Source organism: Empidonax traillii, unplaced genomic scaffold (genome assembly GCF_003031625.1).
Source record: "Empidonax traillii isolate 1590-97213 ecotype Southwest subspecies unplaced genomic scaffold, ASM303162v1 scaffold84:size2688230, whole genome shotgun sequence".
NCBI lineage: Eukaryota > Metazoa > Chordata > Aves > Passeriformes > Tyrannidae > Empidonax > Empidonax traillii.
The window spans coordinates 1,861,508-1,887,992 of record NW_020955277.1 but is presented as its reverse complement, the minus strand read 5'-3'; the positions used below and the strand labels follow the sequence as shown (position 1 = coordinate 1,887,992).

General features: G+C 44.4%; 1 protein-coding gene across 1 annotated transcript; it reads left to right on the top strand.

The window, feature by feature from the left end:
• Window positions 1-740: 740 nt before the first annotated feature.
• Window positions 741-20,496, top strand: SLC37A3 (solute carrier family 37 member 3). Its single transcript, XM_027881173.1, has 14 exons — window positions 741-1,919; window positions 2,362-2,476; window positions 4,507-4,599; window positions 5,048-5,131; window positions 6,334-6,479; window positions 7,016-7,112; window positions 8,161-8,245; window positions 9,281-9,462; window positions 11,252-11,393; window positions 12,632-12,733; window positions 14,399-14,446; window positions 15,236-15,387; window positions 17,145-17,210; window positions 18,025-20,496. The coding sequence occupies exons 1-14, from the start codon at window positions 1,819-1,821 to the stop codon at window positions 18,115-18,117; spliced, it is 1,506 nt and encodes a 501-aa protein (XP_027736974.1). The 5' UTR covers window positions 741-1,818; the 3' UTR covers window positions 18,118-20,496.
• The last annotated feature ends 5,989 nt before the right edge of the window (window positions 20,497-26,485 follow it).

Sequence of the window (26,485 nt, the reverse complement as noted above, 5' to 3'; positions counted from 1 at the left end):
TTGTACAGACTTGCTGTATTTGTCTTGGATGAGAATAGAGGCATTCAGGTGTGGTGTAGGTTAAACATGACTCCAGTGTCTCAGAGCTGTCGCAGCTGGATCCATGTTACTCAGAGGATCTCCATGCCATACTCTGTTTTGGAGGTCAGATGTGGTTTCAGTTTCCATGACGGGTCATGTCTCCAGTAGTAGCTGTCATCCTTTTGTTAATCAGGTTCACATCATTTGAGGATGTCAATCAGGCTCACATGTTTAGAGGACAGGAAACGAAGACTTCCTGCGGTGAAAGATGTCTTGAAACCTTTAAAAGCTATTAGAAGGAAGAGCAGAAAGTCTCTGTGAAATACAGCATTTTCAGCAGCAAAAATTTGGATGACGCTGTGTCTGGACAGTGACTTCTGATTTCTCCGAGTGAGGTTATTAAGCTTAACTTGAAAAGTCTTATGTCAGGTTTACAAATAATTACAGAAGGCACTCATGGATACAGAAGAATACAAAGGCGCTATCTTCTGTCTTATTTCAGTGCTTGGGGGGGAACCAGTTCAGTTTCAGTTCCCTTGGGGGAACAGGTGTCATGCATTATTTTACCTCTCTTCAGCTTTCAGAATGTGTGGTGTTTGCATGTCTTCTGAAAATGCAGTTCCCACCAACAGATTTGTCCCGGTGTCTCAGGCCAGTGAGTGCTGACAGGATTGAGCTCTGCCTTCAGCAGCAGCATTGGTGTACAGCATCTCTCTCTGCACTGCTCTGTCTGTCACATGGACACAAGCCTTTGTGTAGCTCCTGCTTGATCTGTGATAGGGAAGGAGGCTGAATAGGAACTCTACCAAGAAAACAAAAGGCAGCTGTGCGGGGAGATTCACCACCTCGCTGCCCCAGTGGGGCTGTTTGCCAAACTCAAGTCGGCAGAAGTGGTCCCTCGGCCACGCCAGCACAACTCGGGGAGTGGAGTAGTGTGACATGAACCGGTGTGAAGAAACTGTCTGTCTATTGTAGCCTTCCCTCAGTACTGATAACTTCTGGTTATGTAGAAGTTGAGGCAGATGTCACCCATGCCCTACAGGAAGGTACAACTTGCCCTGTGCTGTACTAATGAGTTAGTGACAGATGGAGCTGTAATGTCAGGCTTGAGAATAAATAGGGAGGGAGTCTAGCTGTTGGATTTCAGCACTGTCCTCACAGTTACTTTCTGTTTTCTGACTGTGCAAGTCCACTCTTGGCTATATTCTTTCAACAATGTCTTAACAAGGCAATTAGATCCCAGAGCATTCTTCACCAGCAGCCAAACACTGCTCTCCTGCCTTCATCACCACTCTGTGGCCAGGCAGGTAGTGGTGGAAAGGTGTCTTATTTATGACCACTCTCTAGTTCACTATGTGTGTAATTGGTGCAGGATGGTCTTGAATGTGGGAATGATGGAAGTTGGTAGATCCAGGGGGAACCCCTTTGGTGATGGGCACTGAAGAGGTGTATGCTAGGAGAGAAACAAAAAAGAAGTGGGTTGGGAGGTGACCATGAGGGTACTGAGAGAGTGGGAACAAAAAGACGCCTTTAGGCATAGAAGGTGTTGAGGAATGTACAAGTGATGAGAATGGTAATGGTGTGAAACAAATTGAGAAGGAATGGCATAGAGTTGTTCCTTCTGAATTCCAGCTGTTTGGGGAACAAAACTGTACTTTATACGTGTGTTTTAATTCAAGTATAATTTTTTTTCTCCTCTCTTCCCACCTTCTTCTGTTTTAAGTGCAAGGAAAAATGACCTAATCACCATCCAGCCCTTGTGGCCAAGGCAGGAGCAAGGGTAGGGCTGCCAGGAACATGGCTTTGCCTGGAAGCTTACGGAGGCAGCCTGCAAACAGAGGCCTTGTGTCCCATTGCACCCACCATCATATTGTTGTTTTCCTGCTGACCTTCTTCAGGTAGGTTGAGTGTATCTCTGCACAGAGAAGTGTTCATCTCACTGAATTTAGGGAAGCGAGAGCATGTCAAAGAAGAAGAATAAAGGTAGGGAAGTAGTCTTAACCTTTGGATGCAAGCCTTGAAAACTAACTTATAGGCTCATTGTGCCAGTCAGTCTGGATTCATGCAGTTATAGAGGTAAGGGTGTTATGGCCCTGGGGAATCCAGCCAGCAAGGTGAGGCTGGCTGTGCCTAGCCAAGAGCAGTCTGTTGCAGAAGGGTGAAATCCATATCTTCCCATAATTTGGAGGTTCCCACTGCTGACTGCTATCTCCAAAACTGCCAATGCTCTGCTATGCTGCCTGCTCAGACAGTGTGTATCTGTATTTGATACCCCACCCTTTCCCACTTGACTACCAGGGAAGATTTGGCCAACCTCTGTCTTTGTGTGTTTTCTGGCAGTTATTCCCTGCTCCATGCTTCCAGAAAGACATTCAGTAATGTCAAAGTCAGCATTTCCAGCCAGTGGACTCCCTCCTGCCTTAACAGCACGGCCCCTGAGCTCCAGCCATATGAGGTAAGGACACAAGGGATAGGGAAGTGCAAAGAAAGATGAGTAACTTCCAGTGTGCTGGAACCTGTGAACTTGTGGTGCCCAAGAGGCCCCTTTAGGTGTCCGTTGGGAACAATTCTTGGAATGGGAGCAGGAACTTCAGGTGTTTGCATTGTAGTTTTATGGATCATCAGGTGATGGTGAAATCTTTCCTAGTGGTCCCCAGAGAGCAACTCCTCAAGAAGTTACAGAGTTCCAATGGAAATGAGGACCCCAGCAGAGTCTGTAATAGCCAGCAACGTGAACGAGGGAGAAAGAGGGACCCATCCTTGGAAGTGTTGGAGGCAATAAACAGAAGCAGTTAATGGGCTTCCAGAGAGTTCTGTGAAATCCTGGCTGTGCTTTCTCTGTGGCAGTGGTGCTGCTACCACCCTGTTAAAAGAATAGCCAAACTAGGAGAGAATAAAGATATCTGAGAGTGCTAACTGCTTGTCCTAAATTGATAGGAAGGATGACATTTTATCTTGTATTTAAAAGGTCAGATTTTCCAAAAATGCTGAACATCCAGTACCCCTTGTCTGTAAAATCCTAGATTCAGTGAAAGCAGTGGGAGGTTTGGCAGTGTTTGCCCGCAGGAAAGGAAGTTGTATACTGCTTGGTTCTCACAAATGGCAATGCAAGAACTATCTCCTGGCTCCTACCTGTGGTGTTTTTAGGGACATTCTTGTTTATAGTAATGCTATGTCCTGACACTTTTGAGAAGTGGAAGAAATCGTACATTAACAGCATGGTCACAGGCCATGAGATGTGTTAGAGCAGGGAGTTCCAAGCCAGTTGCTTGAGTGTTTGGATTAGAAATCATCAGTTCTTTGAATGTTTGACAGAAGGATGATAAATGCTGACTTTTTGTGATAAAAGAGTAAATTGTGCCTGAAATGTGTTGAGGGTTTTATAGTATGTCCAAAAGGAGTGAGCATCTCAGGGATGCCAAATTGAAACACAAGGTGTTTATATTTAGTTCTTTAACTGACATTCAGACAACTAGTACATCTTGGAAGCTGTTTTGATTTTTTTTTTTTTCTACAGAAGATTTAGTGCTTGCTAAATGTTGAGGTGCATGTGTCTGATCAAGAAAAGTAGCCAAAGCAATCCTTTAGGTATCAATTTAGGTTACATCTTTTAAACTAAGTGGATGTTTAATTAGTATTGTATGTACATAATGTTCTCCTGGAGAGATAGAATCAAACTAAAACTCATGACATTTGAGTTAGGTACATCCATAGGTCAGGTTTGGATTGGGTTGGTTTGCTTTCTAATTTGGGCATTATGACAAGGGAAGAAAACTTTGTTTTGATTAACTCTATTCATTCTTTAAGTTATCCTCAAAGCTTGCTGTTTTCAGCTGATGTCACTAATCTTTCTTTGGGGACAGTTGAGTCTTCTTTTCCCTTTTTTTGATCATATTTAAAATAAAATGAAACTCAGGGTAAGCACAAAAACTAACAACATTAGTGACTGCAGTTTGTTGTAAATAGTTTCCAACGAGTCTTTTTCTTCCCCTTGTTCCTTTTGTGTTCTTTCTTTTCTGTTTGTGGTCTGTCATTTCTTATTATGGCTGCTGCCACAAATACTTTAAGGGAATTATTCATTTAGTGAAGACAGCAAGATAAGTACAGAAGAGATGCTGCACATAAAACAGAATATGCCTTTATTGTATTATTCATTAAGATGCTCATCAGTGTTTTAGAGTCAGAAGCTGTCTAACATTGCATGCTTGTTAGAAGTAAGGTTTGCTTTGCCAGTTGTTTGCCTTGATCCAGGTTGAACAAGCATTTCTTGCTGGTGGTTTGTTCGCTTGCCTTTTAGAAGTGAAGCAAAGTTGGCAGTGGACATTTTCTGCAGTATATAATGCCAGAATTGTTCCTGATTTTATAATTAAAGTGTTGGAGGAGTGGGCCAGAGTCTGTTCTGCTTCAGAGTTTGAGTTTCCATTGAAATAGTGTAGGATGAGCTCCACCTCTTCCTGTTTACCTGTTAATATTTTCTCTCTGTAGCTCTGGAACAGCAACCGGTTATTTCCAAAGGCAGAAGAAGCAACTCTCTTCCTGGGGACATTGGACACTATCTTCTTGTTTTCCTATGCTGTGGTGAGTAAAACTAATGCCGAGCTGCTAAGCTTTGATTGAATCTTAATGGGAAGATCACACCCACATAAAAAAGCTTAGCTCAGAGGCATATTTTTTTTTCCCTTCAGCTTCTGTTAGTTCTTCCCATGCCTGTCACCCATGTGAAGATGCTTTTTAACAATCACAAGAGAAATACTATCACTTCAGAATTTCTTACACACCTGTTACCGGGGAGTGGGAGGACTAGTTCTGTCTATCCAAGAGTCCTCAGATGAATTTTTTAAACAAGAAATGTGATGAACAGCTATGAGCAGGATTTCTTTGGTGGCAGAAAAAGTGGTTAGAATGAAACTGTAGGTTGGTGTAACAGCAACATTTGGATCAGTGTGACCCTTCTTTGTCATTTTAATTCTTACAGATATCAGGTGCAAATCTTCTGGCTTTGTTTAATGCTGTGTTTTGTTCTTAGGGTCTCTTTGTCAGCGGCATAGTTGGGGATCGCCTGAATTTGCGCTGGGTTTTGTCTTTTGGCATGTGTTCCTCTGCTCTGGTGGTAAGTTGGGACATAGTAGTGGGATTTAAAAATCTCTCTTAGGATTTCTGGGTAGGGTTTTACTTTTGGGGAGAAGAGGCTCTGTTTCTGCAGGAATTGGCTCGTGAGCTGTAGCTGTACCTCAGTGGTCTCAAAGCCTGTGGGCAAAACTTTGTTCTGGATGCATGTACTGCATTGTCTGAAGCACAGACCTATGCTGGATGACTCACCTCTTCCTGAAATATCTATTTCTGGATACTGTGTCAGAAGGAAATTCTTAACTTTGAGGCACTGTCTAGAGACTTAATGAACAGCTTTTGTTCCAGATTGGTATATTTGGAGGACTGTTTTCTAATATAACTTAACCTCTTAGCCCACACATGTTGTTATCTAGGCCTTTGCTTCTAAACACAATCTTTGTTCTTTAAAGGACATGCTAACAATACCAAGCATTCATTTACTTATTTTATAATTGCTAGGAGGGTATGTATCAAAAAAGAATGTCTCCTTAAAACAAAAGGGTATTTCAGCTTGAAACCATTGCAGATAAATGTGAATCAGTTTTATCTCATGGTGGTTTTCTGGTTGTTAAAGTAGTGCTAAGATGTGTGGAGTGTGTTTGATTTTACCCAGTTGGCTACAAACCCCAGTGTGGCCTATTGCACTCTGCAAACACATGACCACAAATGTGCATCAAGCACAGTGTGCCACAACATGTGTTTATTTTGGCTAGTTTGGGTTGGAACTCTTAGTAATTTGAGACCTGGCTGTAGTATTTGTGTTCAATTTTGCGAAGATAAATGACTGCTGAGGGTTCTGTGTTTGCACAGAGCCTCATGGAATCAGATGTCAGTACAAGGGCAGATCAAGAGGCTACCGTATTTTTAGTGTTGTTACCAAGAGTATTTGTCTCTTTCTTCTCCTCTCCTGTTGTAACTGTGCTGTTTAGGGAGACAGAAGTCTTTTGGAGAACAGGAAGTTCCCTGACAGCACATTTGTCTCTGGAGCTGTTTGGGCTCTGAAGCTGGAGCTGTGGTGGCTCAGCAGAGGGTGCTCTTCGCTCTGCACTGTGTCTCAAACAATGCCAGGCTGCCCTCTGGCCTGGGCCCTGCATGGGACCAGCTCCCTGAAAGGTTGTTGCTTTTTTTAGGCCCCACTCCTGCCTGGCTTTCAGCGGTAGCCTGAGGGTTTCTCCTCTGTTTTGCCTCCCCCCTCCTGTGTAGGTGTTCTTCTTTGGCACACTCACAGAATGGCTGCATTTCTACAACAAGTGGTTCTATTGCTGTCTCTGGGTTGTGAATGGCTTGCTGCAGTCCACTGGCTGGCCCTGCGTGGTTGCTGTCATGGGAAATTGGTTTGGAAAAGCTGGGTAAGTTAAGTTTTCTTTAGTGACTCACACGACCTGCTGAGTAACAGATTGAGCTGAAATTCTTAAGCCCGAAAGGCCAGCTGTTAGATCATAATTAAAGTTGGGTGGGATGAAATTTTTTTTTCCCCTTTCTCTTTTGTGAGTGTTAAAAGCATAGGTTCAAACTTCAAAAATCCCGTAGTGCAGAGTGACTGAATTTGAATTTTCATACCACTGGAAAATTGTTTCTGTCTCCTTACTACTAAAGAGATCAAATGGAAACTGACTCATTGTAGGTTCAACTCTGTCACTTTGGGACATTGTAGATGAGCTCTATGCATAGCCAGAATAGAACATTCCTCACTTATCTATTTGGTACCCCCAACTTGTTATGTGTTTTGCTTTAAATGAACTTCGAGTCTCTTTGAAGTGAATTGGGAAAATGCTGTAACTTTATTCATAAGTTAAAGTTCACTTGAAGGTTTTATCTTTGTCTTGTTCCTAATGTCATCTCTCCTCACATTGCTGGTTTCAAATTTTTTTTTCCCCTTCTGCAGGAGAGGTTTTGTTTTTGGACTCTGGAGTGCCTGTGCATCTGTGGGGAATATCCTTGGGGCATTCCTTGCCTCCTGTGTTCTCCAATATGGTTATGAGGTAGGTATTGCTGTCTGATTGGTTATGAAACACTGTTTTCTTATCTTGTCTTTGGGAGATACCAGGCCTATGTGCCCAGTTTCATCTTCCTGAATTCTATGGAGCCAAGCAGTAGGCAGCATCGAAAGGCCGTTCCTTTGTGACTCTTCCAAGCTGGGAGAAACAAGCCTGAGACTTCTCTGTAAATGGGACTGATGTTACTGAAGAGCTCTAGTGTCATAGTATACCCTCTTCTGATTTGCGTGGCTTGAAGTGCTCTTCAGAGTCATCCCTCACAGGTTCTCACTTAGCTGGAGTCACTGCTGCTGGAATGGCACAGCTGCTGTGGCTGGGAAGAGGCCAGGCACGCGCTGTGTTGCCTGGGGCAGGCAGGCGGTCGAGTCCAGGGAGTGCAAGTGAACCAGCACAGCTCACAGCGTGTGACCTGTGGGGACAGGCTGGCAGAGCTGAGCGTGTCATTCTGGAGACGAGGAGGCTCAGGGTACCAATAGCAGCCTTCCAAAGCCTGGGAGAAGATTGCTGAGAAATCAGACCCGGACTTTTCCCTGGGTTTCACTGTTAGAGAGGGGAAAAAGCAGTGGGTATAAAGGGAAGTAGGGATGATTCCAACTGGGTGTTCAGAAAATTATTTTGCTATGAAGTGTGTTAAGCATTGGAACAAGGGAACAGAGCCTGGAGGATCTGCCTTGGAGGATTTCAAGACCTGATTGAACAAAACTCTGAACAACCTGGTCTGAATTTGATGTTTGACCCTTCTTTGAGCAGTCCTTCCCGTATAGCTGGATCTCTCACTGTGTTGAGTCAGCTCTTTCCTCACTGCTGTCACCTCAGTAAACTAAAACAGCTGTCTTTCAGCCTAGATAGGGCCAAATCTGTTCAGGAGACACAGAGATCACTTGTTTTCAAGTTTTATGGATGCAATCTGCGTTGTCGTAGCTGTGTTTGCTCTCTGACAAGGTTGGAATGTAAAAAGAAACCCTCATTAGTCAGGGAAGCCTGTGTGACTGAAAGTGCTTTGAAAAAGAATCTTTTATTTATTTCTCCTCAGTATGCTTTCCTGGTGACTGCCTCGGTACAGTTTGCTGGAGGAGTCATTGTGTTCTTCGGGCTCCTGACGTCACCGAAGGAAGTGGGTAAGTGGAAGAGAGCTGTACTGTTTCAGTCCCCTCATGGAAAGCAGATCTGCAGCTTTCCATGTAGTACTACTGAAAGCTCTGCTCATTCTGACAGTACTTATCCTCAGGGCTCTTACGAAATGGTGTTGCACTTCAGTGTATTTAGTGGAGCAAATGCTTTACTCGCCCCTATTACATTAAATGCCACCATGCATCCCGTGTATAGAGTCTGGGTATTTTTTAAAGTGACATAAAATGGCCTGGCTCTAACATCTCCATTAGGATGTGCCTAATTATCAGTTTTTCTTCACCTAAAGAAGCTGCAAACAAACCGATAACTGGCTATTGTAGGAGAAAAACATGGCAAGCCATGCAATAAGAAGGGAAAGTAGTTTTCATCTTCAGGCCTCCCACAGCCAGTTAAATAGTTCCAGGGTTGGATGTGGTCCTCTTCTGAGAAGGTGGTAGGCAAGTCAAAGTGTAACAGGAAAACAGAAGAATGTTTGGGCTTTGACAGGGCCATGGAGGAGGTTTCCCAGGTGCCTGCAAAGGCTATGAAGTTGGTAGCACTTTAAGCTACCATAAAGAGTGCTCGTAAGAGTGCTCTGTGTCCCAGGAAGCACAGTGCAGTTTCCAGGCCTTCCACTCCAGTGGAGGCATTAACAGGCAGCAGCTGAGTACACTCAGCCTCCACAGTCAAGGGAAGTGGTATCCAGGAGCCAGGTCTGAGGATCCCAACCACTAAGTAAGGGGGGAAATGCACTAATTTGTTGTGTCTTCCAACTAATGGCCAGACACTCAGAACAGACAAAGCCGACGCCAGGATCAGACAATACTTTCAAGAGCGCTAGAAGACAAAGGGTAGAAACTGGCGGCACTGCAGAACACCATCTAGAAGAGTTTCTAAGCCAAAGGAGGATGGAGGTATGGGAGAGCAAGGGAATTTCTGGAAGGTAGAATTGCTTAAAAAGAAGTGAGCATAGCTTTAGAGTGGGGAGAGGGTGAAGAGACTGTGGTCCGTTTTTCCTGTTGCTTATCTCTTGTAAAACTTAGGCCTCCCTGAGCTTGGAGCAGATGAAGATGCCGTTGTGGAAGAAGATGCCAACAGACCTTTAATGGGCAGTGATGATGCAGATGATGACGACAGGAATTACTCTATTCAAGCAACTGACACTGACAACCAGCCGAAGGCCATTGGATTTTTCCAGGCTTGTTGCCTTCCTGGAGTAGTACCGGTGAGGACACAGATTCTTGAGTGAAGGCTGACCTACCTGTTAAACATAAAGCTGACTTTTTGTGCTGTTAGCATTCGTTAATGTCGCTGTTAGAATGTTGACCATATGTTGTAGTTGTTGACATCTGACTTCATATCCTGTTAAAATCTTGGGGTTGGGCCTGTTGTCCTTGTGCACATGGATTATAATACTGTCCAGGTATGTTGGTTGTGTGTTGCTCCTCCCATCAGACCCCTGCTTCATGGAGGGCATGTAATGAGTCAACAAAGGGCAGCAGAGATCCTGTTCTTTCTGCTGTGGATTTCAAAGGGAGGCCATGAGCAAAGGTGGCTGTAGGATGCTTTCTTGGTAAGGCAGATACTTGCTCTGAGGATTGGGGTTCTCACTGTTAGCTGAGCATCACACAGAGCTCTGTGGTGCTGATACTGAGGTTTGGGGTTTTTTAGTTGCCTTAAAGCAAAAAGCTGGCCTGAAGAGCCTGAATCAGCATGATGTAACAGCTGGCAAAGAACGGGGGTTTTTATAAACAGCTGGAAATAAGGCCTGGTGATGCAGTTTCCAACATATCCTTCTCCTGTCCCTTGTGTGAGAACTTGTACTTCTGCATCAGCAGTATTGCCCAATTCATGGATTTGATTCAGCTGAAAAATTAACCTGTCACTAAAAAAACAATATTAACTTTCCACAGCAGTGGGCTGTGGTTCCTCTCAGTGCTAGAACCAGTACAAGGAAGGGGGCAGGGTGGCTGGCTCAGCAGTACAGTGTGAACTGTCTGCATTTGGTCATGAAGCAGAATGAATAGTGTTGTCAGGCACCCTTAATGAGTAAAGCAACGGGTGGATTGTCAGTGTTTTGAGTGCAGGACAACCACGGTTCTACTGTTAAGACCTATTGTTTGAGGGATGGCAAAAGAAAGCAAACCCATTTTGAGTTCCTTCCTAACATGGCTAAGTGCCTTATGCAAAATTTCTTAAGGTGGCATCTGCATTAGTTGATGTGTGACCTTTCTCACTGGCTGGAACAAAAGAGAGGAACAGCAACTGAGGTGGCTGGTTTTGTACGCTGGATTTTGAGGACGTGTTCTGCACCCTAATCCAGCAACCTGAACACCTCTGAGTCCATGAGTTTTATCTGATGTCAGATTAGTGCCCAGCCAAATCAGGACACTATGTCAGATTGGTGAGAGACCAAGGAGCTAAGGAGAAATTGAGCGCAGCAGCCAAAAGCAGGAGGTTGTTTCAGCTGTTCAGTTTGGAAGCATGTGCTTAACTTTGGCCAAACTTTCATCTTGTCCTGGAATACTTGCCTATGGATCATGAACGAAGCTTTCTCTTCTGATGCTGTAAGCAGATGAGCCTTCTGAGCAGCACGAGATAGTACAGAGGAACTACTTCACATAACTTTTCTCAGTATGATCCACAGATGACTAAATCTCAAGCTTGTTTCATGTCATGTGCTTGGCTCCCTTCTCTTCAGAAGGTGAATTAAATTTTGTTCTTTTCTTTTGAAACCTGGTGTCATTTCCTCTCAAGATTACACCAAAGGTGTTTTAACCCATTGCATTCAGTGAAAAAAAAAAAACAAAAACCTTCTTGACAGTGATTTTTGTATTCCTGGGATCCCTTTGATGTTCAGCATTAAGCTTTCATAATGCTGTCTTCTTACGTTAAATGCAGAAGCACTTGCCTCCGAAAGCTTTTGCTGGATTCAGAGCTTTATGTGAAGAAGAATCAAACACTGTTTGCATTTCTCAAGTGCTAACTGCTTGCCGGCCCTCTTTTTGTTCCAGTACTCTTTGGCCTATGCCTGCTTGAAACTGGTGAATTACTCATTCTTCTTCTGGCTGCCTTTCTACCTCAGCAACAACTTTGGATGGAAAGAAGCAGAAGCTGACCAGCTCTCAATCTGGTATGATGTGGGAGGAATCATAGGTGAGTGAGCAGGAAAATTACATCCTCCTGCAGTTGCCCTGCTGGCATTTGAAAGTGAAAGACAGCAAATGCAGCCAGAGCAGTCGTGTTCAGTGGGATCCAGCTGTTCACTGAATATGTGAAAATTCTAGATATGTATGTGGCTGCTAGGCTTTCTTTTTTTTTTTTTTCTTAAACACAGAGTATGCGACCCCCTAAAGAGTTTGCATATAGTTAAAGGGCACTATCATACTCTTGAACCTTATCCCCAGCTGGCATTTTTCTGTAGTGACTAGGACTTCTTGAAAAGTGCTGTGTACAAAATGATGCCCCTGCTTGCTGCTTTCTTTCTGACACGTGCCTTTGAGGGATATTTAGATCTGGACTTACTGGATTCTGAACTGTCCCTTCTGTGAGGACAGACTTCTGTCCTTCTGTGAGGACAGACTCAGGGCAGATTTTGTCAGAGCAGGGACCAACTGTGTTATGTTCAGAAATAAAATGTAATTGCACCTCTTTCTGCTGGCTGCAAAATCTGACCCTGTTCCTCCAGAATAAAGAGCATACTGTATATGTGTTTAGACTTCCACTCTTCTGTGCTCAGTTTCTTGCTTTATTACCTTGTCCAGTTAGCTTTCCTAGATTAGCCATCCTTGTCTGGACCTGTTCAGGGTCAGTAATTTTACCTCTGTGGCCTTTTCTGTGTTAGGCCTTCTCATCATTCTAGTTTTTACAGAAATAGCGTTGATACAAAGTTGATTTTTATTGGCCTTTGGCAGTTGTTGGAATCAGTTGCACCTACCCTAAGTAGGTGAAACAGCAGGAAGTATGAGGCCCCTGTGTGATAGTGCTTTTCCTGTGAGAAAAAAAAAAAACACAAACCTTTTCTCACACTTCCAGTTGAAGGACCCAGCCACAATGTTAAACTTGCTTAATCCAGAGTTGTGGTGATCCTAGAGCTGTGATGATCCTATAGGGGAAGGAAAAGAAAAGCGGGAGCATTGGCTAGTTGCGTGCTAGAAAAAAAAGAATTATTAAATTCCTGGGAAAGCAGCATGGGTAGTTTTCCCTGCTTTATCTGTTCTCTCTGTGTCCGGAGCAGTAAGGGCAAGAGACTTAGTTTTCAGGATTTTAGAGAGAATGTGTATTGGTGAGAAGGCAAGAGGCCACTGCCCTCAGTGAAATGAGTTTTGTTCAAGGTGTCAGCAGCATCCTGTGCCTGACAGTGATTTTTTTTGTCTTGTTTTGTGTTTTTGCAGGTGGGACTATCCAGGGCTTGATTTCTGATGTGCTGCAGAAGAGAGCCCCAGTGCTAGCAATTAGCCTGCTTTTTGCTGTAGGCTCTCTCTTTGGATACAGCCGTGAGTATGCTTGGGCTGCGCAGCGATAAGAGGTTCATTCAGTACATCTTAGAGAGAACCAGAGCACAGCCTGTTCTAATTATGCTTTCTGGCCTTGAAACTGCTTCTGGATCAGAATGGTGCCTTTTGGTTTGTTTTGCTGAAGTGTGGCACTGCACAGAAAGAAATCTATTCTCTGGTTAATGAGGTGGAAAAGAATTAGCTGAGTGGTTGAATTTCCCTTTACTGGTGAATTATGGTCCTGATCCTTCTCCAGTGTCAATGTGTTAGCATTGTCATTGTGTCAACACCACAACTGGCAAAGCAAGAAATCTCAGGTGCTCCCCTACAGTAAGAGGAAATAGAATCTAGGGACAGATCTGTGCTGGGGTATATATACACTACACAGGGCAAGAGAAGCTCTTAGACTTCACCTCTTACACTTCTGTAAGTGGTGAAATTGGAGACTTCCTTCCTCTTTTGTAATAGATATAGTTCTTGGTGTTTCATTATTGAAAGAAGTCTGTCAGGAAAACTTAGTACAAGGAGTTGGGAAGATATCACTTCTATGAAACCTCTATGAAGAACTTCTAAGTGTGACAGTTTTGTGTGTTCAGACAGAGCATCCTGTGGTACCAGAGAGATTTAACTCACTGCAATGTCATTTCACTTCTTTATGTCTTCCTACAAAATGTTGTGGTGATACAGACAGGCTTCTGTAGGACTTGGAGTTCTCAAAATGTGCTACTGTCCAGGCAGATACAGAATTCTCAGACAGGTGATCCAAAGTTCCTGCAGTGTGATAATTCTATTTCCATCAGCCAAACCAGGAAACCATTTTATGCCCATGGAGTGTTGCATATAACAGTGATCATAATGACCTGGGAAATATGTGAAGGGGGCTGCAGCTTGCCTTATGTGTAGTAACTCAACTAAACTGAAGTGAGTAAGGAATTCAGGTAATGCTTGAAAGTGAGGTATCAGGGAAAAGAGTATCTGAAAAGCACTAAGGGACTATAATGGAAAGCCAGCTGCATGTACACATGCTGCTGGAAATACAAATGGAGGTTGTAGATGCTCAAACATGGTTTTGTAAGGAGGAGTTGGGATATGGGGGTTTGTATTTTTTACTTTATTGTGCAGCATTGTTTAGGCAGTTGCTGGATTACTACCTCCAGGTACAATCTGTGTATTTTAAAAAATGTTTTGGAAAATTCAGAATGAATAGAAGGGCTGATTCAAGTACTAAATACTTTTATGGTGAGAGAGCTTGAACTGAGTCTGACTTCCCCAGAGAGGCAGAGGAAGGATTCTCTTACCATTCAAATGGACTTTCAAGGAGAGTAAATGCAAGCTCTGTGTCACAGACAGAGGCATAACACAGATTGAAATACAGAGCCAGGCAAATCTGATGCTGAAGTAGGCCACAAAATTTTATTGGCAAAGATGATTTTTCTACTGTAAAGTGCTCTCAGGATACTTCTGCATGTTTGGCCTCTACATGTCTTTGCGGTAAGACTCACCTCTGTAGAAGTCTCTGGTCAAACAGAAGTTATTGTTGTCACTGTGTAACAAACTTAGCAGGCAGTTCAAAGTAGATGTGTCCATGCTTGTTTCTGAACTGAAGTGAATGGTGTTCTCAGGTTCACTTGTTTTATTTAGACTCATCTGGTCTTTCTCTTGCAGGTTCCCCAAACAGCAAACCTATCAATGCTGTGATCATGGCAATTACAGGTATCTTATCAAAAGCCACTGTTATGCTAATAGACATCTGTATCCACTGCAGAACAGTCAATAACACCAACCAGGTGGTGGTAAAAGGTGTCTGTGTGTGCTGCAATCTCTGCTGGTTTTGCAGAAGGACTGAAGGCTGGGGCCCAGTTTCTGTTGCCTTTGGAAAACAGCTCTAGGAAAACTGCTTTACAGAGGGAGGTATAGAATAATGGCTTGGAGCTGAGGGGATCTGCCTTGGCTCAGTATGACAGAGATGGATTTATGGTAAAATACCTGGCAGTGATCTGGTATCTGAGGAAGTGGATATATGGCAGAGTCATGAGCTGCAGCTCAAATTTGTCAGAACCTGGAATACTTCATGTACTGTGAGAGGTCACAAGGTTTTTGTGCTACCAGACATACTGTGCTGTGTTATGGAATTAAGATTAGCCTGCATGAATAGAGCCTTTCTTTCCAAACACTCCTACTTTGAAACTCCCTGTCCTATTGTTGTGGGGGTTTTTTTGCCTTCCACCTCTACCGTGAACCCTTAGAGACAGAGACTGTAGCATGGGGGTGTACTAGTCCAAAGTAGTGAAAGTGTTCTTGTTGGCAGTTTCTGTCTTGGTACTCCAGCTGTGCAGTGTGCTCCATGACTGTGTGCTTCACCTGCAGTTAGTCTGTGAGCACTGTCCTTAGACTTAATTCTTTTCCTGAGCTTTGTGTGGTAGAAAGCCTGTGTTTTGAAGATGCTCTGTTGAGAATTTGAGTGTTTGTTTTGCACCAAGGCTGTTTTCTTGTCACTCTCAGGATTTTTCATCGGAGGCCCTTCTAACATGATCAGTTCTGCAATTTCTGCTGACCTGGGGCGCCAAGATCTGGTGAAAGGCAACAGTGAGGCTCTGGCAACAGTCACAGGAATTGTGGATGGAACTGGCAGTATTGGTGCTGCAGTGGGCCAGGTGAGGCTACCAAAGGAAAATAGAGGTCTGAGGAAGGAAGCAAAGAGTCTGTTGTGGTTAGACATGTTAGTGCATTCCTCAATCCAAAGTTGTGTGGGGAGAGGGAGAGAGGGTTGGGTTGGTGTTTTAAAATAATTACTTACTTAGGATCCAACCAAGGGAACCTGTCTGTTTTATCAAGGTTTCCAGTGGAAGCAATTAATTAAGAACTAAACTAAGTATTCATAGTGCTAATGTTATGGCACTTTCATAATACAAAGGAATTTTGGAGACTTTCACACCCTGAACTCCAAAAAGCAATTAAAGGCCAGCTTTGCAAAGAGTGAAAATAAAATATTTTGACATTTGCTTGGGATTTTTTGTTTAAAGATGATAGCAAAGCGTTTGCTTACAGAAAAGTTTACCTGTACAACTGCGTAAAATTGGAATACCTGTTATGAATGTTACAGTGTTTATGAAGTAATTTAAAATTTACTGTTATTTGTGGTTCCTCTCTATATCTGTGGATGTGTTTAAGCCCTGTAAATCCAGCACTACTTGCTTCAGTAGTCAGTATGCTGCCAGAGGTCTGAGGACTAGACTGTTGCAGAGAAGGAAGCTGACAGTGTGCCCACTGGGGATGTTCCTTCTTCTCACAAACAAGTGTTAACTATGTGAAAGAACACAGTGGTGCTTTGAGGAGGATTCAGTAGAAAGATCGGAGCCAGTTCTATTCCAGGCATCCTCTAGTGATGGTAAAATACCAGGGACGCAGGCAAGGCATGTGAGTTTCTTTTCTAGAAAGGGATTTGAGTTTGTACTTGCCATTGATGGCCTGATAAATACAGTTGTTCAGTCTCTGTGTGATAGGATAAATGCTGCTTAGATCCTTTAAACATGGAAAACTACAAGTGCTCTGTGGACATACATAAGTGCACTGTTACACTCAGTGTTCTTCTGGCATCGTCTACAGTGCTTCTGTCTTCCCACACACATACCGTTCAGACTTACGTCATCATAAAAACTGGGTCTCTAGTTCTGAAAAATTCCACCTGCCTCCCTTTCCAGCACTGCATTTATTCCAACGGAGACAACCATGATGTCATTCCGGGGGTGTGTGAATAACAGCAAACGCACAATGAACGTGTTGGAAATTCAGATCCTGTTCTGTGCTGATATACTCAGTAGGGAAGAAGGGAGGCCCTTGTGCAGCATCTGAATATAAATCTGCTAATAGGGAATATATTTCCCTGTGTGGCCTGTGCAGCCTTGTTGGACCAGGGTGCAGTTCAAAACAGACTGTAGTCTTAAGTGTCTTGCCTGCGATGGAGGGTTAAGTAGTCAGTGGTTGCACAGCTCTTGAAAATGTGTCCTGTGCAATTTATAAGCCATTCGAGAGCTTTTAGTTCTTCTGAGAGTACTTACATCCTCTTATATCCCAGTGTTCTGTGCAAAAACCTTGTATTCAGCGGAGTCAATTTGTCACCCTTTGAAACTGTAGTTCAGTTCTGTCTTTATGCTGCTCTGAGTTACTGGAAAGCTTCAGGATGGTGTCTGCTTTACTAACACTGTGGGTTTTATACAGAAAAAGGCTGCTCTCCTGAGTCATCTCTTCTGATAGGAAAAGATGAGCTGGAAGGTTTTGTGATCAGCTCTGTGTGGTGTGCTAACAGCCCACAAATTCTAGAAGATGAAAGTGTCATGCCTGAAAGTCATCCTTATCTTCCCAGTTTGAATGACTTTTTTTTGGTGTTTTTTTTTTTTTCCTTTCTATTTAGTATCTAGTGTCTTTGATCCAGGAGAACCTGGGGTGGATGTGGGTTTTCTATTTCTTCATTCTAATGGTAAGAAATCATATTTTTTAAAAATTGTTTGTCAAAGTTCAATTTGCAATAGAAAGTTTTTGTGAGAACCTGGAAGTTGTGACTTAGGGACAGACTCTGCAGCACCTGTGACCTCTGATGCTGTTCTCAAAGTGGTCTGTGGTGTGGCTTTGCCTCAAGGTGTCTAAATCAACTGTTGTCGTTCGGGATCCTTAAAAGTCATGTTGCCCAAGAGGAACTGAGCTTGTGGCAGAGACACAGAAATACTTGCCTAAAAATACCTGTATGCATTTCCTAAAGCTCATGCCACCTGACTGACTTCCAAGGCAGTACATAGTTCCTAATATTTTCAGAGAGCTGAAGTTAAGCTACTCGTTTATTAGCCCTTGAAGCACTTGGAGGGAGTGATGAGGAATCTGAAAACTAAAATGAAAATGCCTTGCCCTGGTATGCCACTGTTCAGGCCCTGACCTCCTCATCATCTCCACAGTGGTGAATGCTGCACGATTCACTTGGTCTTCCCTGCTGGAAGTGCCAGGAATTGCCTTTGTATCTGTGCTGACAAGGGAAAAGGCTACTTTGGTAACCAGCAGAGGTGGCGAGGAGGAAGGCCACTGAGGGGCTGAAGAGCTCATCTTTATGACAAGATGATCATGACAGCTGAAATTGTATGAGCTTTCCTGCAAGCTCAGTCCTTCCATCCACTGTGTCATTTTGTCATTGCTTCTCTTAGCCTGTGTCTTTCTTGGGTGGCCTTGGATGCGTGTTGGGATATGGGATGGCTGCAGCTCTGGTTTCTCTGTGCTAATCATCCTGGATATGCTTCTTTTCACAGACGAGTTCAACAATCCTGTTCATTTCACCACTGATAGTGAGGGAGATCAGGCTGCTTCTGCATGAGCGGCGCCTGCGAATGCTGGCAGAGTGACTTCTGCTTGCCTCTAGAAGGACTGTTGTATGGAACTGACAGCTGGAACTCTAATCAAAACTCTGGGAGACTTGTTTTGTACATCCTCCAGGTCTGGACTAATTCAAAATGGCTCCACAAGACTTGATTGACTTGCCTTTGGAGAACTTGGTAGTGAGGTACCAAATACCTGTCGTGAGACCACCTGCGTCATGGAGCTGCTGACCTAAGCCAGACAATCCACGGGACTGATGGATTGTCCCAGACTCTTCCATGCCAGCAGCCGCACTCAGTTCTTCTGATGGGTGGTCTCTCTACTATACCCTTTCTTATTTATTTCTGGATGTGCTGACCAAAGGCCAGCTGTTTAAAACTGACGGTTTTCAAGAGGCTGTCTTGCAATGAATTCTGATGCTCTATTGTGCTGGTGAAATCATCCAGTGCAGCTCATGGGTAGGCTAAATTTACGATCACTGAAGCTTTTATAAAGGGCAAAAGTAATTATTTGGAATTTACACAGTAATTTTTGTTTAAAAACTGCCGTTGCTAAATCTGTGCACAGATGGACCTCTGCTATCCCTAGCTATTAATTGTTACATATTCTAGTAGAGTCACATGGAGAAGTCACCTCCATATTTGTTTTTAGTATTTTTTAATACCGTTACTAATCTCTGAGAAAAGAGATTTCATTTTTTTTTAAACTATTTAAGCAGACAAATAGTGTGCAATACTTTACTATGATCTCTGAAATAAGCCTTAATAGATCCTTTGTGTCTAAAGGATACTTGAATGGCTTCAGGGTTCAGTTATGGGACACTTTCACTACAGCTTTGTTTATTGAACCTGATCAATACTGACCAAAATGGGTCTGTCAGGTGACCCTCTGAAGGAAACTGATGTCACTGACTTTTTACTTCTTGGGCAATTGCTTATCTCTAGCAACAAAGGACCAGAATGGAATTAAAGGAATTTAAGGGACCTGGCTGCTCTTGGACATAGGTTTCCAGACAGGGACTGAAGCGTTCTCGTGGAATAGCATTTATGAGCAGCTGCTGCTGTGTTTCCCCCATGCTACTCTGCCTACAGCTGTTTAGGGGACCTCAAGCTCCAGGGTTTGAAAGCTTGAGTCGCGTATCTTGAAGGGAAAGGTAGAGGCAAGTCAGCACTACAAATGTGTGGCTACACTTAGTGTGGTGATGCTTGAGTGCTTTGCAGTGCTGCAGGAGGTAGGGTGACCAACTGACACCTCTGACATTTGTTGGTGATGTCAAAGGGATCGCCGAGTAAGTTCTCAACAGATTGTTTTCTGTTTATGCCTTGGATGTTTCATTGCAATAGGTATGCGTTAACCTGCAGAACTTCTGACCAAACACATGGGATGGGGATGGGCGACAGCAAAATTCTTGGAGCTGAGAATTTGAAACTTTTTAAATGAGAACAGTTGCCTTTTTGACTTGTACAGTGATTTTATTTTATTTTTTAATTGATGAATGTCAATTTTTAGTCATGTGTTGATTGTAATGAGAGGAACATCATCAGTGCCTTACGGTTTTAGAGTATTGAATGGTTGCTTGGTGGTTGCTGCTTCTGCAGTGATGTCTCCATGCAGCTTTGCTTAATGTGAAACCCAGTTGCCCCATTTTGTACTTTTTTTGGGAGTCTTTCTTTCTCTCTTGGTGGAGGTGATTCTTGCATCTTTCTGCTAACCCTCAAAAAATTTTATTGCTTGGGAAAATGATGCTATTAAGCTGATGTGGGACCTGAATCTTGTTCTTGTTTCTTCTCATTCCCATTCCAATTTTTGCCTGTATAATTAGAGCAGGAGACTGAGAATCTATCATCCTGTTCTCAGAATTACGCCCTGGGGTTAGTGTTCACATCCCAAGCTACTCATTAGCCCCTGTACAAATAGAATGAAAACTCCCTGAAATTTACTTCTACAATTGATGGCGGCACCGTTTGCCCCAGCCACGGCGTCTGAGAATCTCTGGTTTCAAATTCCAACCTGGATGAGCTTTTCGGCCGTCTGGGCAGTAGATAAGCTGCTGATGAAAGGTGGGATGGGAAAGGGATGTCGCCAGGGTCAGGGGGGAGGAGAGGCCGGCCCCTGTAACAAATGGCTTCCTGTAAACAGTTCTGTCCCCTCTGGAGAAGTGTCAGATGTGATGCGAGCACCGTAAGCACAGGCAGCCTAGCCACTGCATCCAAGTGCACGGCGGTGCTTTGAGGCCACCCGCAATTAGGGAGGCGTGCCTGTGGCTTCGGGATCGTTGTTGTCGTCGTCGTCATTGTCCTGGGTTTTTGGTTCTGTGGATTTCCTCAAGGTGCTTGGATGGAGAACGGTTTTCAATCTGGTCATGTCCAAACTGATCTCACGTGAATAAACTTATTTTGACTTGATCTGGGCTAGTTCTTCCATGTGCTTTATTCCACTCTTCCTGGTGTGGTTCTGCAAAGCGTGCTTCTCATCTTCCTCACAGGCCTGGCTTTAACAGCTGCTTTTCAGTCAACTGCTGTGAAGACCTGAGCCCTGACTAATGCTGAAACCGAACCCTCATCCCAACCTAAAATGGGACCATGTTCCCACATGCTGCGGTTTGGCACTCTTCCTGATCAGGCTCACAGGAGGTTTTGTGGGAGTCCCCTAACACATGTCCATAATGGTGTAAGCAATGATCTGAACTAAAGAAACTAGTACATATACTTGGTTTTATTAATTTATTTCTTTGTTGATCTGCATGTAGAAGTCAGGTGTTCTTCCCTTGGAATTAAATGTGCCATGTGGCTGCGGGCCCTGCTGTGCCTCCTCTCCTGTGGCTTGTTTCTTTTAACACAAATCCACACCTACACTTAGCTGTGTTTAAATGGACACAGCAGGGAACTTGGTAATTGTGTTTGTGTTTTATAATTTACCATAAATTCAGAGTTGAGCACAATACCAGATCGCTGGAGAAACTTCCGTGCCTGCACATTCTGGTCCCTCAACTCCCAGTAGTTTGGTGGTGCTATGGTGCTGTTCCTCAGAAAAACTAACAGCTCATATTTTTACCCCTTTTCTGTCACTTCATTTTCCAACTTAGTCGTCAGGAACTTTCCAGCCTACTCTGGAAGTACTCTGAGGAGTAAAGCTTTGCTTGAGTATCTACTTGAAAATGCAGATGACAGCAGTCCCCATCACCACCTCTGTGACTGTGATCTCCAGAACTGAATGTTTGGGCATGACAAAGTGTAGGAATTACTTAACTTCACAGTGCAGAGGAAACACATTTGGAACTAATTTCTGGGTGGTTAGGCTGAACACCAGGATGTGACAGACTGTCTGACCAAGCTGGTTGTGAAAGAAAAGGTGTGCTTCAGCCCCACAATGCTTTTTTGTATCAAGGAAGGTCCTCACAATAGAGGCCCTACAAGCAATGTTGCTGCATCCTGATTTTCTTGGAAGTCTGTAACGCAAATGGTGTGGACATCTGCCTGGAGGCAGTACCACAGGATTCTGCAAAGCAGGGAGAACTGGGCTTCTGCTCTAAGTGCTGGACAGCCTTAGAGAGCATGTGAGCAGCTTGTCCTTACCAAACCCAGAAGAACAGCATTCCCTTCTGCAGGAGAGTGGGAGTAGAAGCAGCAGTGTGATTTAAGGGTTGTTTTTTTTCCGGAGATAAAAGGAGGAAGTATTTTGAGGTAGTCCCACAGATCTCACCAGTTCAAGCAGTGGCTGCTCAGGGATGTCTCGGACACAGTGTTCTTTGATTAGTCTCCTGTAATTTTGCTCTCAGTGCAGCAGTGGCCAAAGAGCTCTGCCAAACCTGTTTGCAATTTCTCCCCTCCTTTTCTAGGTTCTTTTCTAACTGGAAGTGCCTACAGGGATGTTTTGGGTTCTGTATTGCAAAAGTTTTCTAAGGCACAGCATGCCCACCTTCCTGCATCTTTGTCAAGCCTTATCTAATCCTTTTAGTAAACAGCCTCCTGCTCGAAGAGAGCTGTAAATACAAGCTCTTAGGCCGCTGTGTGGGGCTGAATCGGGGCTCTGTGTGATATGTACACGCCCACACAAGCCCACACGCCCATCCCTGAAAGTGTGCAAGGCCAGGCTAGATGGGGCTCTGAGCAACCTGGTCTAGTGGAAGATGCCAATGGCAGCGGGATTGCAAGTAGAAGATAATTAAGGCCCCTACCAACCCAAGCCATTCTGTGATTCTATTAAAACCTCTCCTAAGTGAGAGTTGCTTGGATGTGTATGTACAGAAGTGAAAAGATGAATTTAGGCAATTGCTGGGAACGTTTCCTTCGGTTCTCTTGTGCTGGTGATGATGTTTGTTTACCCCTGGATCCCAGAAGGAATGTCTCCTTTGACCAGGTCTGCAGCAGCATGCAGGTGTTGATGAAAAATGCAATGGGCAAATCGGAATGTATTCCTGGAGCCCAGGAGCAGAGAGCAAGCTTTGTGGCTCTCTTCTTTGGTTTAAAAGTACTGCCAGGAGAAGGAAGACTGATGCTGAGATTACAGAAACTCAGGTAAGCTACTGGTGGACAATCTGTCTTGTTTGGGAATAGATTTTAAAGCAGCAGGTGGCAGTTGGTGGACCTCTGGGTGAGTTGGTGAAGTCTGTGTCCACTGGTGTTCTTGCTCAGCTGTGAAGGATAGAAAACCCATCCACCTTGTCCTTGTAAGCCATGTAAGTAGCTGTAGAATCCAGAGTTTACCAGTGGAATGACAGCAGCTAAGGATGAGGTTACTTGCATGTGCTAATTAAATTTTCTTTCTTTATAATGCAGTAAGCAAAATATTGGGAATTTGGGATGGGTTGATTTCTGTGGGCTTCCGGATTCCAACACTAGCTCAGAGAACTCCTGTACTGGGACACCTATATCCTTACTCTTTTTTCCATTTGTCACGTGGGAATGGTTTCTAGAAACTCACTCATCCACTACGGGGTGCATGGCAGAGAAAAAAGACACTGGGCTGACAAAAGCTGGTGTTTGCCTGCAGTGGGTGCCGGAGATGACAAAGCAATTGGGCTACAGCCGACTGTGCTATTCAGCTGGAAGGATGGGAGTACCTAAGAGGCAGTTTCACTGGGACTGGCGCAACTATCCACTCACCTCTTCTTCAGTCTCTTTGCCCTCTGCTGTAACTCCTGCACTCTTCTGGGAATATTAATGTTTCATTTCTTCCAGTCAGAAACAGGTTCATCCCAGGACTGTTTATCAAGGCATGGCAGCAAGTAGGGCAGATGGCAACAAGCAGCGGCAGTTCTTCCTGTTGAATGCAAAGGAGCTGTTCCGTGAAGACGGGCACAAAGGTGGGAACCCTGCCTGGGAGAGCAGGAATGTGTCAGCAGGATTGAGTTGTGAATCAGTGCATGCCTCCAAAACGTCAGGTGAGCACGTGTGCAGGGCTGGGAGAGCCTCTGCTGGAGGGAGCTTTGTTTCCATGCACATCTGTGGTGCCATTTGGGGCTACGGGAGCTGCCAGGCCAATTTTTAAAGATTGTCTTGGCCCTGTGTGCTCAGGCAGCATCAGGGCTGATTTCTCTGAGGGAAGGAGGAAGGGCAAAGTGGAGCCATGGCCCCAGCAAGCTGGCTGCCAGCCTGGTTATGAGGGAATCTGGCCTTTGCTCCAGGATGGCAAAATCCAGATTGCTTTATGTGCCTGGTTCCACTGTACTTTGCTATCTGCTTTGGCCACTGTTTCGAACTAGGTTTGTCGACTCTTTTATTTGCTCTTTTTTTCCTAATTCCACTGTTTTCACCTCGGTTTGCCTGTTTGGCCTCGAACGTGCAGGGCCATTTTTTCTGTCCCCAGTCCATTTTCTCTGCTCCAGCCTTTATGGTAGCTTGTCTCCAGGACTGGAGAAGGAGCTGGTATTTTCAGTGCTAACAAAGTGAGCATTGTAATGCAGTTGCAGAGTGGGTGGATGGGATTGCCGACAGACAGATGTATTCCTTCTGCTAGGGTGTGGATTAAGGCTCAAGGTGACTTTGTTCCTGCATAAATTCACTAACTTTCCCTGGGGAACTGAAGGGGCAGGGTTGCAAGGGGGGAATTATGATAAATGAAAGTGTCGGAAGGAAATGCGCTTACATAGCCCGTGCTACCAAAGCATAAACGTGTGCTCTGTGAGGAGCTTTCAACATAGCTTAAGGTACCACTCCGTGGGTTAAGAAAACTCGGGACACTGTTTAGCTGGGAAGTTGAGTGTGGCTCCCTGCAGGCTGCTCTCCCACTATAATTACCTGGTTAAGTGGATTAGTAAGCAGCAGCATGGCTTGTTCGGGGTTAGGCAGGCACTGAGGGAGCGAGGAGGGCCCTGTTCCTCTCTAGAGGATGAGACACTGGCAGTGTTTGCTGCAGGAAACAGCATTGCTCTCTACCAGTCAGACTTGTTTGATGCTGAAAGCTGTGGCTGACGGTTGAGTTGTCATCGCAAGGGCTCATTGAGAAGGGTCCCATGGAAACAGTTCCTTTCAGAGCTATCACTTGTCCTTATCTGCCATGAGGTGGGTATGGTGACAGCAAATCACATCTTGGGACACTTCTTCTCTGCCTTTGTTGCCATGGGAATCAGTGTCTTCCGCAGCTTTGTCTTCTGTGAAAAAAGAGAAGTATTGTTACCTCCCCGGCTTGCCCACCAAAATGTGCTGAGGATGAGAGGGGGGTTGTGGTCAGCCACAGAGCGCCTGGAGTAAACCTTTGTTCAGGGACAAGGTTGTGAGGTCACTTGGCTTAAAATCTCACCTGGCCATGCAAGTCCCTCTGCAGTAGTTGCCACACCTGTGCTATGGGGTGGAGATGCAGAGCACAAAGTGGAGAGGCACACTGGGCCAGGTGGCCCTGTTCCGCTCGCCCTGGGTGCCAGATGCTATCAGACCTTGCCAGAGTAACAGGGCTGGAACCTGCCCTTGCATCCGCTTCATGGTTAGGTGGAAGAATCTGGGTCATGCAGATGTGTGACATGCCAAAATATGACATCGGTTCAAAAGCCTGGCATAGCCCAGGGATTTGAATGTGGGAGCTCAGGTGAGGTCCCCTGCCTTTGGGGGTGTTGTAGGGGAGGGGCAGAGGTGCACCAGTTTCATAGGGAGAGGTGCCGTGTTTCATCTCCCTGGGTGACTGAGCAGCCCCTGGCAGGCATGTGGGAGGCACACAGCTGGCCTCTCACAACCAGGAGGCGAAGGCCCTGTGGAGCCACTGAAGGGACTCAAGGAGTTCCCACGGAGCAGGACCGCAGTTGGGTTCCTAACCCAGCATCTGCATCTCTCCTGTGCTTCAGCTCACTTGATCAAGCCCATATGAGTGTGGTAGGAAGCTCCTGGGTCTGTACCACATGTCTCATCCCTTCCTCCCAGCCCACAATAGATTGTAACTGATCTCTATTTCAGTTACTCTTCTTGAATGGATTCCGATAACCAATTAAAAGGTGTCTATCTGCCCAAAACTCCTACGAAATACAGCAGTGCTGTTATTTCCCCAGTAATGAGGAACTGAGTCAGAGGAAGGCTAAATGACACATCTGAGGTTACCCAAAGGAGCTGAGCGCTGCTGGGAACCGAATCTGGAAGTTCCTCTCCCCGCTGTCACAGCCCTCGCCCTCTTCCTCTGTGGCACTGGATGTGGGGCATCGCCCTGCTCTGCCCCTGGCCTTTCATCTCAGCCTGGGCCCTTGCACTCTGAAATGAGCCATAAATACAATCAACCTCTTTCAAGAGGAAGACTGATTTATCTCGAGCCCTAAACTTTTGGCATTGAAATTAAAGTAGAATTTGAACTAGTCTGTGCAAATAACTCCACAATTAACATCGAGCACTTTCGCTTAGATGTTGGTGTTTGGGCTGCTCCGTGCTATGCAAAGAGTCTTTTTCATGTTCAGTCATTCAAACTAGAAGTGGTTAAATGTAGAATTAGAGAAGAGAAACGTGGAAGTCTGAAGCAGCAGGAAAATGCCATAAGAGTTTAACCTGGGATGGAAAGAAAACATACAATTCTCTCAAAAATGTGTGCAAGTGCTGTACTTTTAAATATAAAAACATATCTGTGTAATAAGCTGTTTTAAGTGAGTCATTCAGAAATGCAAGAAGTTTCACTTTCTGGTTGAAGAGATGCATGTTTCTGTGTTTATCTTTTTGCATATGTATGAGTATATACACATGTATAAATACATGAAGTGATCACACTTGTAGCTTGAACAGTTTCTCTATATTTCTCTCTTTTCAAATGGTGGTGTTTTTTCTTTGAGGATATTCATACCAAAACCCACTTTAACTCGTGCACTGCTAATTTAAGAGAAATGGGCTTCAATTACAGGTTGATGTGGTTTTTCTTGCCTTTGACCTCTGCTTGTGAAAGGCCCTTCTAGGAAGTAGTCAAGAATATGGAAATAAAATGATGGGA

Excerpts from the sequence above, each read along its gene's own strand:
- SLC37A3 (XM_027881173.1), top strand. The coding sequence starts at position 1,819 with ATGGCTTTGCCTGGAAGCTTACGGAGGCAGCCTGCAAACAGAGGCCTT. Across the intron at positions 7,113-8,160 it reads TTCTCCAATATGGTTATGAG|TATGCTTTCCTGGTGACTGC; the intron begins GTAGGTATTGCT and ends ATTTCTCCTCAG. Across the intron at positions 9,463-11,251 it reads GCCTTCCTGGAGTAGTACCG|TACTCTTTGGCCTATGCCTG; the intron begins GTGAGGACACAG and ends TTTTTGTTCCAG.